Source organism: Phaseolus vulgaris, chromosome 4 (assembly GCF_051622355.1).
Source record: "Phaseolus vulgaris cultivar YP4 chromosome 4, ASM5162235v1, whole genome shotgun sequence".
NCBI classification, from domain to species: Eukaryota; Viridiplantae; Streptophyta; class Magnoliopsida; order Fabales; family Fabaceae; genus Phaseolus; species Phaseolus vulgaris.
In genome coordinates this window covers 44,449,467-44,465,739 of record NC_143501.1, presented here as the reverse complement: position 1 = coordinate 44,465,739, position 16,273 = coordinate 44,449,467, and the positions used below count along the sequence as shown (strand labels likewise).

The 16,273-nt window shown below is 32.2% G+C and overlaps 1 protein-coding gene across 2 annotated transcripts; it reads right to left on the bottom strand.

Moving 5' to 3' along the window:
• Positions 1-4,793: 4,793 nt before the first annotated feature.
• On the bottom strand, positions 4,794-15,988 carry KEA5 (K+ efflux antiporter 5). Of its 2 annotated transcripts, none has more exons than XR_016520700.1 (20): positions 15,469-15,909; positions 13,810-13,853; positions 12,953-13,020; positions 12,746-12,830; positions 12,580-12,641; positions 11,956-12,031; positions 11,722-11,796; positions 10,126-10,197; positions 9,814-9,897; positions 9,667-9,735; positions 9,490-9,567; positions 9,285-9,373; positions 8,558-8,654; positions 8,417-8,470; positions 8,043-8,133; positions 7,428-7,616; positions 7,267-7,344; positions 5,968-6,012; positions 5,798-5,893; positions 4,794-5,237 (listed from the first exon to the last, which is right to left on the bottom strand). XR_016520700.1 is itself a non-coding variant. In XM_068646823.2 (20 exons), the coding sequence occupies exons 1-20, from the start codon at positions 15,701-15,703 to the stop codon at positions 5,199-5,201; spliced, it is 1,731 nt and encodes a 576-aa protein (XP_068502924.1). In that variant the 5' UTR covers positions 15,704-15,988; the 3' UTR covers positions 4,794-5,198. The 2 variants fall into 2 exon arrangements, 1 of the variants encoding a protein (XP_068502924.1); XM_068646823.2 differs by having other exon boundaries at positions 8,043-8,138; positions 15,469-15,988.
• Between the last annotated feature and the right edge of the window lie 285 nt (positions 15,989-16,273).

Below are 16,273 nucleotides of genomic sequence, written 5' to 3'. Positions count from 1 at the left end.
GTGACCCATTTTGTAGTTGTGAGTGTTGTTTGGTTTGGGGTTGAAAGGTGTTGTGTGACAATATTTGTTCTTTGTTCATAGCCTATTTAGGGGGCTTTGAGCATCTTGTATACGGGTTTGACACCTCTTAAGTGTTTCATTTTATTTTATTTGTTCATTGTTGAGAAAAAAAAGAAATTATTTACATTTTATGGTGATTTATTTTGTTTCTTCTACAACCAACATACAAATAATCATTATAGAATGACAAAGACTACACCTGATCTTCCCTTTTGTCATGTTACAGTTAGCATCTAATTGGCATTTGAAGGTGAAGGAGTAGTTGAGTGATGTTATGGAAGTTGAAGAAGCAATTGGAGGCTCCCACCACAACAAAATCCGAGAGAGTGTGATTCAGAAGAGTGATTAAAATATAGTGTTTATTAAGAGAGAATGTGTATCATAGTTTGAGTTTCGCTTGATGCAAATGTTACTTTTCTTCATGTAGATTAAGATGTTTAGTGTTTTGTCTCTTTGTACGTTGTTCATTAAAAATATGAAAATTCTAATATTAAAGTGAAAAACTTATGTTAATTCAAGATTGTAGGGTATATTTAAATCGTTAATCATGAGTTTGTGTATAGTTTTAGCCTGCTAGTGAGTTTTGTCGAATTTGAAATTTTAGTCTTGTGTTAGTACCTTAATCAAGTAATGGAAACTAATTTAATTTTAAATAGTACATTAGGTTATATGTTCTAGATGTGAAGGTAACATAATCACACTATTTTGAGATTCTTGCAGGAATTGATATATTGGTTGATTCTTTTGAATTAAAGAAGTGTATGTAAAGTTTATCTTGGTTGATGATGATTTAACTTATGTTTACCTTTATAATTTGTTTTGTGATTTTAAATGGACTCACCTAAAATTTATGGATTGGTAGAATGGCAAGGAAAACCCTATTTTGGTTTTAAATGTTTTGTAGTAAGTATGCATGTATTAATACATTCATAATTATGATGGCTAAACAAAAGATAGCCATGATTATGGAAATAGTTGACAGTACAGTTGCATGTATTAAAAAAAATTAAGTATATGAAGACAAGTTCGTACCATTGTTGATTTTTCCTGAACTCAGTAAATACAGGATATATATTCTCAAAGGTTGTATAGGGTTTCATCTCTCACCTAAAGATGGATAAGAAAACAGCTAAAATCTAGTAAAAAAAAGGGAAGAAAATTATAAGGGGAAATTATAAAGCAAAACTATTTACATACGAAATAGAATCCGTATGTAAAAATTCGTATGTAATGTTCACTTTACATACAGATTTTGATCCATATGTAATAATCCGTATATAATTCGCGATTTTCTTGTAGTGCATCTAGGTTCACTTTGTCTATACAAATACAGTTTTCAAACAAAATAAAAGCTTTGCATAGAAACCAAAAAAACTTATGATTGAGTTACCTTTACATCTATATCATATATCCTAATGTTTTATAAAACACACAAACAACTTTACATGTAACTCCTTACTCTAAAGAAAGTTCAACTCAAGCAAGTGAACCACACAAAATAATAGAGACTAAGAGTAAATAATCCAAATAATAAAAAAATTTAGTATAAACTTAACCAAGTTGAGATTATCACTTTTATTAATCAACTCATCCAATATTGATGAAAAATTCAAAATAAAAAGTAAAAAACATTTTTTTTAAAGTAGACAAGAACTTATTGAAAATCTAATTTGTTTAAAATGATCTTAACTCCTCATCTACTATGAGATATGATTAGATTGTGAAAGAGATAACCAATGAAAAATATTGAGAAAGATTGAAGTGAGAAAATCTTTTCATAGAGAGTTGAAAATGAGAAGCGAAAATGTGAGAATTTTACCAAGTGGTTATTGTATCTAATCGTATACTATTTTAATGCGTAAGATTAATTATTTAGTATTAAAATAATTAATTTTCCAAAGCATTAAAATTTAAAGTATTTCATTACTTTATTATTATTATTAAAATTTAAAGTATTTATTATATTATAATATTAAAACATAAACATTTTATTTTATTTATATATAATCAATTAACTTTAAAAGATAATTAATTATTATTGCACGTAATTCATTATCTATTTCAACATAATTGATTATGCTGAATTTTTTTAACTTTTTTTATTCCGCAGATATTCAAAGAAAGTTAGATGTGAGGATTTCTGTCGTTGAAAACCAAGACTAAAAAAATTAGTTAAAGTTTTATTTACCTTAATAAAAGTCTAAATTAAAAATTAGTCTTAAAAAATGACACGGACACTTTTGTCCCTAAAAAATAAAATAAATAATTTAGTTTCTTATAATTTTCCATCTTCTACTTTATTTTAGTGCCTAATTAATCATTTTAAAGTACGAATCAAATATTTTAAAAAATTGTAACTTGTATAATTTTTTATCATTAATAACTATACCCATTTACATTGCAATAAATTAATTGTGCTAAGTTTGTATCTAAACTAATTAATTTAATTCTATGACAAATTAAAGAAAAATAAGCTCCTTGTATAAAATATTATAGTACCATTATCCTATGAAAGAATAAGAGGCAATAATGATCTTAGTCTATTTGTAATAAATGGTTCGATATATCAACACAATTTGATTTATTTTTGTTATTGATGTATAATATTTCTTATTAAAAAATGACATATATGTTAAAAAGCAGCATGACAGAATAGTTATTATCCAGTGATAGGGTTTATAACTTTTTTAATAAAGAACTTATATTTTTCATAGAATAATAGTATTGTAAAATTTTATAAAATAAATGTCATAAAAGTATCCGAAATACATATACATTATAATTTATAGTATTTTTCTAAGAATTTTCATACTTTAAAAATATATGATTTTATATTGTTGATACTATAAAAAAATTATAAAAATAAGATGATAAAATTAATACTAATTTATTCTCTCTTTTATCTCTTAATTAATTTTATATTTATTTCTTAAAAAAATGTCCTAGTGAAACTACACTAATTTTTTATGATAAAAATAAAATAAAATATAGAATATGAATTCTAAAAATCTTGTGGGATAAGTACTCTTACCTCCTTTAGCTTCACTCTCAACATAGTTACTATCATTACATTTTTATTTGTTTATAATGTTTTTTATATTTACTACTACCATAAATACCATTGATGTCATAATTTCTATTATTATTATTATAGTAACTATTAAGATGACAAAATGAGCCATGTCTAGTCTGACGGTACATTATCATTTAGGTGGATAAGTTAACTTTTTGAATCAGTCATTCTGTATTGGTTCGGCTCGCCTAACCTGCGAGCCAAGTCATTCTGTATTGGTTCGGCTCGTCTAACCTGCGAGCCAACTCACAGACTAGTCTACTTTTTTTTTTTGTACTTTTAAATAGGGGTTTTATGCTTTTGGAATAAAAATCGTTGGTGGTCAATGTTTTATATAAAACTTTATTTACATTAATTTCTTTATACATCATTTAATTCATTGAAGTATTATCAATACTTACTTTATTTTGTTAGGTAATATTAAAATTTAATTTAATTTTATTACTCTTTCTTGTATTTTTATTTTCTAAAATATGATATCAATGAATTACAAAAAGATATAAAATAGATATAAAATAAAGAAATTACAAAAAAAATTAAAAATGACGGACCAATTCGTCAGTCAATCCTATGGTGGAACGAGTTACTATTTTCAATCCGTACAACTTTGGTTGATCAACCTGTCCGGTCCCGCTTTTGGCGGGTCAATGACGGATCAGGTCATAACGAGTCGAAATGACCCGTTTTACCACCTAGTCACTATTGTATTATTGATTTCATTATTATTACTTTTATATTATTATTATTATTATTATTTTACTAATATAATAAATTAAACTTAAATTTATTTGATTATTTTCTAATCATATTGTTATTTTTACGTATTTTATTCTAACCACAAAACGGAATAGTGAGTGTGAAATGTGATGGGTTAAGTCCATGAATAGAATAGCAACACAACAGTTTCAACTTTTATGAACCCTAAACAAAAGAAAAGACAACAGTTACAATGAGAATCAGCAGAGATTCTGCCGGCTGCATATCAGCCAGTAACCCGCCGTCCGCGGCGCAAGTCTGCCGGTGGTGGTTCATAATGGGGCCCACTCCCCAAAATCATGAAAGAAAGAAAGAAAGAAAAGATATGATAGTAACAACTCATTCCCACTCTCTTTACATTCCTCAAACTTACACTTAAGTGCAAACATATACATAATAGCTAATTTCACACCAACTCAGATAATTTAATATTATATAATATAATTTAGCCCTTATTTCCAGTTCTTAAAAACTTTCAATAATACATACAAACACATAAAATTATCTTAACTTTTACATTTAGAGTGTTGATATAATTGATTAAAATAAATTATTTTGAAATTATATTATGTTACACGTTAACTGATGTCTTTTCTCACAGTGAATTAGTCCCTTAATTTTCAAAACCTTATCTACACCCTGTTACACTCATAAAAAAATACCTACTTTTACACTGATTAAAAATATAATTGTTTATTAATCTTTTTTTTATATATTATATTAAAAATAACTGCATATTTCTAAATTACTCTTTATTACATTGGATTTGAATATAAAAAATAATTTCAAAACAATGACATAAAATAACATGGAATTAATTAGAATTTATTTATTTTTGCCCATCTAATGTGACCATTTTTATATTTCCGTTCAGGAAAAGTAATTGAAGTTCATAAATTGATAGTTCTGGTAATGAATCACGATGGATATTTATTGATGGAGATCCTGATTAAATGTTTGCAGTTATAGTACAGTGTTGGTGTCAAATAAATTTTTCCCTGTGTAATTTGATAGCAGCTATTATAGGCAAAGCAGCGAATGATGTGATAGGATTAGCGTAAGCAATAAGAATGGCCTACAATTTCCTATATACATTGCTCAATGAATACAAAAAAACATATGCCTATATACACAAGATCTTCCATTAATTATCAAAGGAAGAAGTGAATATGCTGACTGTTTCATGTGAAGCTCACCATGGACTTGCAACAGAAACAGAGTAAGGAAATCCTGATTTCTCTAGTCACCAAAAAGTAGATAATTGCCTCCAATATACTATTTGACTCCCATGTCATGGAAACTTGAAGACTCACAACATTCTGTTTGCTTCAATCACAGATACTTTCCCCTGTTATTATAAGAATAAAACCACAGGTCATGTTGTTATACCATCTATGATTTTTAGCATGTGAAGAGGATCCTTGGTTTTCCAATATTGCTTTAAAGATATTGCCAAGGATACTTAATTTAATAGCAAATAGAGATAATATATATTATGATGGAATATGGTATTCAAGAAACTATTGTAGCCTTATTCTTGCACCTAATTAAGAGCTAAGAGAACAAAAATCTAGGAGGGATATGCTAGTGGTTAGGATGAGGAATGTTTGTCTTGAAAGTAAATTGTATAACAAGTGGATTTTAACCCTTCAAGTTAGTGATATAATCTGTGATTGATAAAATATCATATTGAACTAGTAACGTTGACCCCAAAAAAGCTTTAATTGATTTGAAATCATAACCCCACCAAAAGAAAATTGCAGCCCACAATGAATGGCAAAGTGATGATTCCATGCAAGTTCAGAAGGTTGTACCACGTTTATAACCAGCTCAAAAAAGGCTTATGCGAGAAAACAGTTATCTGATAATATATGAGGCCATAAAAAAGAGAGAAATAAAGAGAGACACCTCAATTTGTGTGGTACTTTCAGAGGGGAACCAGTGCATGAGAATACCCAGATTCATGACAGCAGGTATCAATTTAAACAAAAGTGGAGTTGTAACCTGTATTTTTAATCAATGATAAGTTTAAATAATTCAAAGAAAGGAACGTATTACAGGTAGATGAATAAAATTACCAGACTGAGAGCCGTTGTCCCTAGAAGAAGAAGATACATTTTCCCCTAAAATATTACAATCAGTCAGCAAGATAGAAAGATAGAACAGAGGGAAATTACAAAAATCACTTAAAACAATCAAGAAAAGGTATCATGAAGGTGTAAATATTTTTTTTCAATTTAACTGCAATTGTTTGGGTTGATAGTAGAATAGTGGAAAACGCGAGGTATTTTTTCAGTGTAACCAGAATACCTATGATGAAGCTTGGGAGAGATTTCACTTATATTTTTGGCCCACAATTATTTTTGTGCTTGCCAATTTACATAATGCACTGGAAGACCTTTCCCTTTCTTTGGAGGGTATTTGAAGGTACAAAGATCAAACTATCTTCAACCATTTTTTTTTCATATAGAGAAATGCTAAAATCACACCCTTAACACGTTGTTATTGGGTGATGTGATATTCAAAGGAGTTCCACAAAATATGGGTTCTGTTCGTTATTTAGTAGGCCGCAATCCATTTTTAGTGGATTCCATTCCACATGAATCATACCCAATAATAAAGTGTGTTGTAAAGACAATGTCAAGATTGTGTTACTAGCATTTACATAACAAATAGCATATAGCTTACTCGTCTATTTCCCACGTGAAATCCATTATTTTTAAAACCAGCAGATTTTATTTCTATTTGCAGCCATTGAGAAAAATACACCAAAGATAAACCGTCTTAATGTTGTTGTTCCTTGCATTATCCATCCACCTAGCAAACAGAAAACCATCATTTACTTCACCCCCATTTTTCTGAAGGGGTTGCATTTCAGATTGACTCGTAGATTACACCAAACCTTTAGACTTGCTTGTCTGCTTACTTCCTCCATCAGTAACTCATTGGAAACTATCATCTACAGATTAGCAACGTACATAAAAAAAAGTCTAGGGTACACTCTTTAATGATACGCCATCTGATGAATAATGTCTCCCTTGACCAATAACAAGAAATCATGGGTTAACTCCACACCTTGACTTTACCCAACGTTAAGACATTATAGTTCCCATTTATATGAATCCCACTTCTGTGGTTCCCATGTAAGATGTTCATTTCCAAAGTTGGAGGCTTCTTCACCCAAATTCTAAAAGATTCTTAACTATTGTCAAATCAGATTGCGTACCATACCCATTCATCTTTATTTGTTTCATAATTAACATTGTAGATCAGATGTAACATACTATGCATGCATACATGTAAGCAGTGGGAAAATCATCAGACATTATTGTCAAACAATACCACCAAGGGGTGAGAGAGAGAGATAGAGCAAAAACCTCAACAAGGTGAAGATTTGAAGCACGGCTAAGGAGAACAAAAGCAAATTCCCCAATTTGGGCAAGTGAGATACCAACCTAAACAGCCATTCAGTGTCAGCATAAGAAACTGTGTATAGTTAATCAATATATCATCCAGCAAGTTGACAGCATTAACTTACAATAAATGCCGTCTTAAGGCTATAACCAAAGGCCTTGGTAACTATAGCAACCACAGCAGTTTTGACGACTACAACCAGAATAACAGATGCAAGCAGGATATCCACATGGTTCCAAAGGAAATGCACATGTATAAGCATTCCAATACTTGAGAGAAAGAGAGCTGCAAATAGGTTACGAATTGGTTCCACCTACAAAGGAGAATTTTACTTTAATCTTGCGAGAACTGAAACATAATTCATAATTCAAAAGCAGTAAATTATCCCAAAATACATGATTTGTAAATTGTATGTATTTCCATAGGAAATAAGACAAAAGTGAATCTGAACACCTAGAAGTTTGGGAGAAAAGAAACATCCCAAAACTTTTTGGAAATAAGGCATGTCGAGTGTTATCTTCCAAAATTGGGATAACAGAATAAACCAATCATTGTAACACATGGTATTTGCAAGACAAAAGACAGTAAAATAATGAACTATGTGAAGTGCACCTCAAGGGATCCAAAGATAAACGTGTCTGAAGACTAAAGAATATGGATAACTATTAGAAAGTACTTCATGTATGCAAAGGAAAAATCAGTCTGACACAGGTCAGAAGATATCAGTCATGAATACTACCTGGTCCAAAGTATGTTGAGCGAAGTCTGTTGTGGAAATCATAACACCAGCCATAAATGAACCCAGCTCAAGACTAAGGCCAAGCTTATCACTGCACTGGAAAGATATTATAAAAATTTAGCAAAATGTACATCATCATTGCTAATTTTTAACTAATAGGCAGAATCATGGGTCTAAATCTCTGTTTTAAGAAGGAAGCATGGACCCCACCCAATCCGTACATGCATAAAAAATATTCATCATTCCAAAATAACAGACAAGACATTACAGTCTATCAGACAAATGTTTTAAAAAGACTGCACAACTTATATGGATAAAAGAAGCAACAGAATGATAAGGAATCAGTAACAGCAATCAGCATTTGTTTTTCTTACCCATGCAGATAACAAGCAGAAAGCAACCGCAGCTAGCTGATAAAGTTCATTAGTCTGGAGAGCAGAAAGGAAGAAAAATAATTCATGAGCTGCTAATAGTGCTAGCAATACAGTATCAAATAAAATATGTTTTAGCCTAACCTGAGACGACAGCCGCATCATCAGTTTAAGAAATCGAGGAACAAATGACCATGACAATATAGACGTAGCCGTGATATACAACGACAACACTAGCAGCCTGAAGTTCAAAGTAGTTAGATAATTAGATCCTATCCCAATGACAATATGATGAATTTAGGGTAAACTGTACCTCCCCCTAAAACGAACCCTATATTTCAATAAAACTTCATTTTTGTGGTCTCTTCACAAATATCAAACATCATGATACCTCATACTTCCCAGCACTTGATTTCCAGAAGTCTACCCACCGAAAAGTGTCACAGTTCAACTACAAATTATGGTCTCCCAATGGTATGTTTTATCTAGTATAGACAAATTCCAATATATCTCTATAAGATTACGTATTTTAAGCTCAAAAAATGATTACAAGCCAAGTTTCTAAATTTAAAGATCTTAGAACTTGTTTACGTTATTTTGTCAAAAAATGATTACAAGCCAAGTTTCTAAATTTAAAGATCTTAGAACTTGTTCACGTTAATTTGTTTGGACGACAGCTACAGGGAGGTAATTGCATGTTAAAATACAGGTTCAGCATATATTAAAGTGGAAAGGTGTATATTTAGCAACACTATGCAGTTCAATTGGCTTGCATTGACTGAAGAAGTTGCTATTCATCACCAAGCAAAAAGGGAGTTTATGAAAAATTAAAGTGAAATCAGAGTGAGAAAGAGCAGATGGACAGACTTACAGTTTCCCCATTGACATTATTCCTTGTAAAAGGCCACTGTTACCACCCAAAACTGGGAGCAAAGCAAATAGTAAACCCACTGCACAATCCTGATATATAACAAATGGTAGAGGAAAGATTGATATGCAATATAAGTCTAACTTGAGCATATTACCTTATGAAAAGCTAACGACTTTAACATTTAAAACACCAACTAGAAAGATACCTGAAAAATAAGAGTCCCAATTGTAATTTGAACATGAAGAGCATTATTACTATTTCGCTCCACCAAAAACTTTACCACCTGGAAGAGGGGAAAAAATTGTGAACCATGCTTAGAATCTACTAAAAACCACTGATAACAGTATTTACAGTAAGCTTTGGAAATGGTGTAAAAACATACTACTGCTGTTGATGACATGGACAGAAAGGAACCCACAAAAACACCCTCAGACAATGAGGCTCCAAATAACTGCAAACCAAATGGACAATAACATTCATTAAAAAACAATTGTAACTCCTTAATTCCATAGACAAGTCAGCACCATACCATTGAAAGAATGCCACACATGAACATAAAAATGACAATTTGAAGTAGCCCTCCAAGAACAGCAACAGCCCCCACAGCTTTTAACTTCATGCATACAAATTTTAAAATAAGAAAATGGAAACAGAAAGGTTTTAGTAATACAGAAATCCAAATCAAAATCCTTAGACGAGGATTATATATATATATATATATATATATATATATTTCTTTACAATCTTAAACTATCACTTGAGATTTAGCAAGAATGGAGCTTATAGCAAGAAAATAGATGAAAGTGAGACAGTAAGTTTTTGCAAGACAAGAATAACAAACCTTTGCCAGGGAAAACTCCAGTCCCAAAGCAAAGAGAAGAAACACAACACCAAATTGTGCAACAGTCTCAACCTGCATATAAGTGACAAGGAAAATAAGGATATCTGGTGCAAAATGGCAGAGTAAAAACATAAAAACAATGAACAGCTTAAGTTGATGTTTAAAGTTAAAAATCCCCAATGGAAATATCACCCTTGATGCTGTATTACCAATGTATAGATCATACTAATATGTTAAACACGGAGATCATTTAAACTTCAATGTAGGGCATCTTAGTAGTTTTCAAAAGAATTTTTACTAACTATGATGATCCTTCATCAAGGTCTGCATTTGAAACTCAACATGCCTACATCATTCATGTAAAGTTAGTAGTAAGATTTCATCCTATTGTACAGGTCAAAAATTGCTATTAAAAGGATACAGTTGTATTAAAGTAGTGTTTTTTTTAAATGAAAGCATTTTTTATTTAAGAAATAAGATTAAGTGAACTTTTTCATTATTGGACAGCACACATAGATTACCTTTGAATGGGCCTAAATCAGGTTGGAAGGTTATCAAACCACTAAATCTATTTCTAGTTCTATGCATAGAACCTAACAGCCACCAACCGAGCCTCAGTGATCATCTAAATTGTAGTATTGCTTCCAAATTACTCAACCAAAACCAACCATTATATATATATATATATCAAACTCCTAACTTTGGAAAAGCTTACTTATAGGGAATGCCCTATAAGTACAATGTTTCTTCAAATAAATGTGTTGGTGTGAAGGGAAGTTAATAACCACATTACAAGGTAACTTCCAATAATCCCACGGGAATGCAGCATTCTTACCCAGCATAAGATCAAATGAAATATAGGAATGTCAATTTCATGGGAATCAGTTTATCCAAGAATATTTTTCAAAGCTAGTTCCAAATGCAATCTTAAGGTTTAAGATCCCACCCTTAACCATTGTACATAATTTCTCCACTGGCCTATGTCAAATTTGTCACTACCATCCCCAGTCCTGTCTGAGAACAGTAATCAGTGTCTTGAGGAGATCAGTAAGAAAAAAAAATAAAAATCTATAAGAATTTGAGAACTAACGAATGGTGAATCATTTAATGTAGTGAAAACTTATGATGATCATGATATGTGCACATTTGAACAAATCTAGATCTCAAGAAGGTCAAGATTGCAAAACTGCAAAACTGATCTTTAACCTCCACTATAATAAGTGAGGCACAACTTTTATAAAGAAGACAGATCAGATTAGAAACTCCAATTTTGGTCAGGAATTCTTAGAATTTAGATTTAAGCCTAAATCAATTCCACAAAACTGACTTATGAGGTGAGAGTTGTCCCCCCACTAATATACACTACTTTGACTTTATCTTTAGTCAATATGAGACAGGTTTTTTCTAATACACTCGCTCTCATTCAACACCATCTTCAAATTTGGATTTAAATGAACTCAATCTTATAAAACCTACTTGAAAGATAAGAGTTGCCCCCCTCTCACTTGTATACATTTCTTTGGCGCTATTTCTAAACAGTGTGGGACTTGAGTTTTTCCCAATAAGAATGATAGTGAGTCACTTAGAACAACATACCTGCACCATTTCACTAATAAATTTCAAACCACCAGGTCCGATAAGGGAGCCTGCAAGAAGATAGCCAACGATAACCTACATGTTTTAAGAAAAGTACATAAATCCAACATTTTACAAAGATTTCCATCAAATAAATCACTTAATAATATCACTAAAATATAATTAAAATATGAAAATCATCTACTGCATAAAGGACATCAAATGTCACAATGAAAAATAGTAACAATCACATACCGGTTGCCCCAAACAAGAAAAGGCAATTCCACCAATGGCTGCAGAAACTATTACAACCACCAAATCTGATATTAGCCTGCATGAACGTGCAGTTATTCAAAGGTTGATAAAATCTCATGATAGAACAAACTGAAGAAACTCACAAATTTCAAGAACTACAAAACACAAAGGCATCACAATCTGATATTATAAAAAATTCATAATTATAATCATGGAAAATGAAATGATACTAGTTGGAAAGCAAGCTATCCTGCACTCAAAAAGTCATTGATACCTGGCCACTGTATTTTGAGCACACAAAAACAGTTTTTACTTGAAAGTATTTGCTGAAACAGCTAAGCGCAAGCAAAGAAAAATCCATACCCATTTATTTTTTCACATGAAGAAAGAGAAAAGCACAAAAGAGTATCGCAGGATGATTCATTTGTCATTTTCATAGTTATACCTTCCTATGTATGAACACAACGTCACTCTTAACACTAATACATCTTTAAAATAACACATTACATAATCCAGAATTAAAGCAACTTTTTAACACAATCATATCCTTCGATTAGTCAATCAAGCTCATAAAAAATTACATGCGTAATAATTACAAGGATAAAAGTCATAACAGATGTCTACCTCAAATCCACTTGAAGCACAGGATATTTGGATTTCTTGTTTGACATAACGAAGACATTGTCCTGTCATGCAATAGAAAAAACAAGTAAGTAGGTTGAACCATGAATAAAAGTAGTTTAACATCACATTGAAGAACAACCCAGAGGAGTCAGGTCTTTTATCACACCTTTTTATCAATCAAAGTTGTCACATCATCGGAATCTTCATTTTCCAGTGAGAACACATCATGAAACTGAAATGCTCTTGTGGCACTAAGGGAAATGATCATTTAAAAAAAGAGTCATTGTGTATGTAAATGAAGTTACATGATTACATATAATAATTCATTATAATATGCAACTGAGAAACTACATTGGACAGTATAGAACCATACTTTCCCTCATGTGTATCATTTCTCTTTGCTTTCTCATGAGTAATTTTAGCTACAGTCTCCAATACAGCCTGCGAAAGAAGACCACATGCTCAAAACTCATCTTTACATTAAAAAAAAGGGTGGGAAAAATAATTTTAGACTATCTTAGTGGGTGGAATCAATTAGTCATACAATTGAGGAAGTAATCTTAGGAATTGTTTCCTATTTTCATTATATTTCCTTATTTGTTATCATATATGTTTTATTAGTGCATTTGGACTTATACTAGTACTAACACAACACTTGTCTTGGACTTAATTATTAGTTTTAAATGGACCATTTGGTTAGTATTTTGAATAACATATTATACACCGATAATATAATCTTATTATTCTCAGTATTGATTTTCTCTCTCTTCCTCCTTCCCTACCTAAACAGTATAGTTTCAACGGTCAAGCCAAGAAGTACTAATTATAGCACCATATGAAAATGGCCAACAGCTACATCAAGACAAATATAGCCCAAACATCAACATCAGAGTTATAATATGCATACATGACTAGAGGAAGCTAAAATAAATGCAAAGCTTATATTTAATACTTTAGATTTTAATAAAATCAATATATGAACACTTTTCCTTGGAAGTGATGGAGACCTCTACACTGATGGTGAATATTTGAGGATGGGGTGTGTGGGGGTGGGGAATAGATACCAGATATTGATTCATGTCATGTAACTTCTCATGCAATATTTGCAACTGAATTTGACGTATTTTTAGTCCAGGATTCATATTATAAACATATAATGAAACATGAACTTGTTTTCAGCTGAATAATCCAATTCAACACAACTAGTGAAACCCAGAGTGTCTGACCTACCTGCTGATCAGCTACACTGCTATTGAAGCTGCTTTTGTCAGGTTCTGTTAAAGATGAAAAAAAAACAGTAAGAATAGCAGAAACCTACTAACAGAACTCAATGAGCTTCAGATCTACAAATTGACTTGTGACAGCTGAATCTAGTAAGTCATTTCACAAGCAAATTCTGAAAATATATTACAAGTAATAATTGAAAGTACAAGAGAGCAACATTTAGACCATATTTAATTAATAACAGATCATTCATGATAACATCCATATTGAAACCAAAAAAAGACTGTTAAATTGTAGCAATTATCATATAGTATGAGTGAAAGCTTATAAGAATAAATACAGATCTAATCAATGCCATACCATACCAGTACTAATAAACCAATGAAAAATACATTTTAAAGTGCTTGAAGCATCCATTTTTTATTTTTTTTCAAAAAGGTTTTAGCTTCAGACTAAACATGAGGTACTGAGGGGGCAAATGAGATTTTGCTATGCATCTCTCATCACGAACCCCAAACACATCTCTTGACAGGTACAGTTCAACCCCCACAAACTTAGAACAATAATGTTCTCTTTAAAACCTTGCCATTAATCCAGAATATCTGGATGCTATAAGTACTCATCGTGCAACAAACCCCATCACTCCACCATCATTATGCAACAAAGAACAAGAGGGAAAGCAAACCAGTTGATACAGATTCACTTTACCCCTCCTACTTATGATCTCACGATGAAAAGAATGGAAACACCTGGCCCTTCCAGGGCGGAGAAGTGAGATCAAGAAGGAGGTGAATAGTCTGACTAAATCCCCCCACATGCCAATCTCCACCGCACATGCTCACTCACCTCTTCCAGAAGAAGTTCCAAGTCTAGAACCTCTTCAACCATAAAATCTACCTAGAAGCTTCTCATGCTCCACATTTTCTCCTATCAAACCATACCCAAAATTTCAAACCATAATTTTCTATCACATATCCAATTCAACATAGCAACCGGTTCACTACTTTACAACCATCCAGCTAGCCAATCAGACTATCCGGGCAGGCCGATCAAGCAAGATACCCAACTACACTGGCCAATCCCAAATTGCATACCAACCAACCATAGAACACCAGACAAGATAACACACCTAAGTTTAACCATTATCACCAGACTACCTTAGAAGCCCACCAGAATGAAGAAGGCTTAGAATCTTCTCACTTGTGGTTAAAGCACAGACACCACCTTCCCCTGACATAGAAAAAGGCACCATCCGAACCACCCTCTGAAAAATCCAGTAACCGTGTGCACTGTAGGCGTGATCCTCCCCCCCATCACATTAGGTCAATCATTACAGGACTAGCTGGGGTTCTTTTAGAACAAAATTTTATTTATGCAATTTCATCTGAAACAGAGAATCTTCTCCTTCATTTATCCCTCAACTTTGGTCTCCTGGGCCAAGGACTTCTCTTTCTTCCAAGCTATAATAAGACTACATATAGACAATAGACCAAAGCAAACACTACAACTTCGTAATTGGCTTTAAGACTCTCCAGTAAGTAGCGTGTTCCGTTCTCTAACAAAAACTTATTTTCTCTCCAACCCAACAATCAAATTAAAATAAAAAACAGAACTTTAAACTACAAAACAAAATTACATTTTGTTGAGAAAACGGGAAAACAAAACCTTCTGTTTGGTCATTCTCGGAAAACTCCTTCTCGAGAACGCGATCGAACATTTTGGCCAAGGTGTTGTTGGATTCGGGCGACGTCAAATTGACTATGTTTCCGTAGAACCTCTCTCGCGTTTCCTTGTCGGATCTGGCCGCGCCACAAACGCTAGCGCAGATCGCGAGGCACACAACGCAGCACCAGAGCCCAAATTCCCGCCGCTCCTTCTGGCCGATAGTCGCCGTCGTCATCGTCGTTGCGGTGGCGAAGCTTCGGGTCGGGTCGGGCCGAAACAATGAGGTTCCTCGCAGAAGTGGGAAAAAGAGACGGAATTGGAAAGGAAGCAAATGAATGCAGAGTGGGAAAACGGTTTTCTCTGTTTTCAGAAGAAGCTTGCTCCACCACTTCTCGTTAGTTCCATTTCCATTATGGTTGTTGGTGTTATTATCATTGTGAATGCGTCAATGCAACTTCCTTCATTTCTTCATCTTGCTGAGGGGTTTTGCGTAATTTCATTCCCTTTTTGTGTTTTTCATGCGAATTAATATGTAATTTTTTTTTATATTCTCATGTGTCACGAGTTTTTTTTATATTTTTTTTAGAAAAAATCAAATATTTTCACACTCTTGATTAATTAGAGATATTTTATATATAATGTTTACAGATTTTCTTACCATATATGACGAGACAAAATTCAATGAAAATATAAAAAAAAAGTTTAACTTTCTTTGTGGGTTTCTTTAATTTATTATTTTCAACTACATACCTTAAAAATATTGTATTTTTTTTTATAATGGTAGCTTCCTATTTTATTTTCCTTC

Excerpts from the sequence above, each read along its gene's own strand:
- KEA5 (XM_068646823.2), bottom strand. The coding sequence starts at position 15,703 with ATGACGACGGCGACTATCGGCCAGAAGGAGCGGCGGGAATTTGGGCTC. Across the intron at positions 12,032-12,579 it reads GTGCTTCAAGTGGATTTGAG|GCTAATATCAGATTTGGTGG; the intron begins GTAGACATCTGT and ends ACGTTCATGCAG. Across the intron at positions 9,736-9,813 it reads TGTGTGGCATTCTTTCAATG|TTATTTGGAGCCTCATTGTC; the intron begins GTATGGTGCTGA and ends TTTGGTTTGCAG.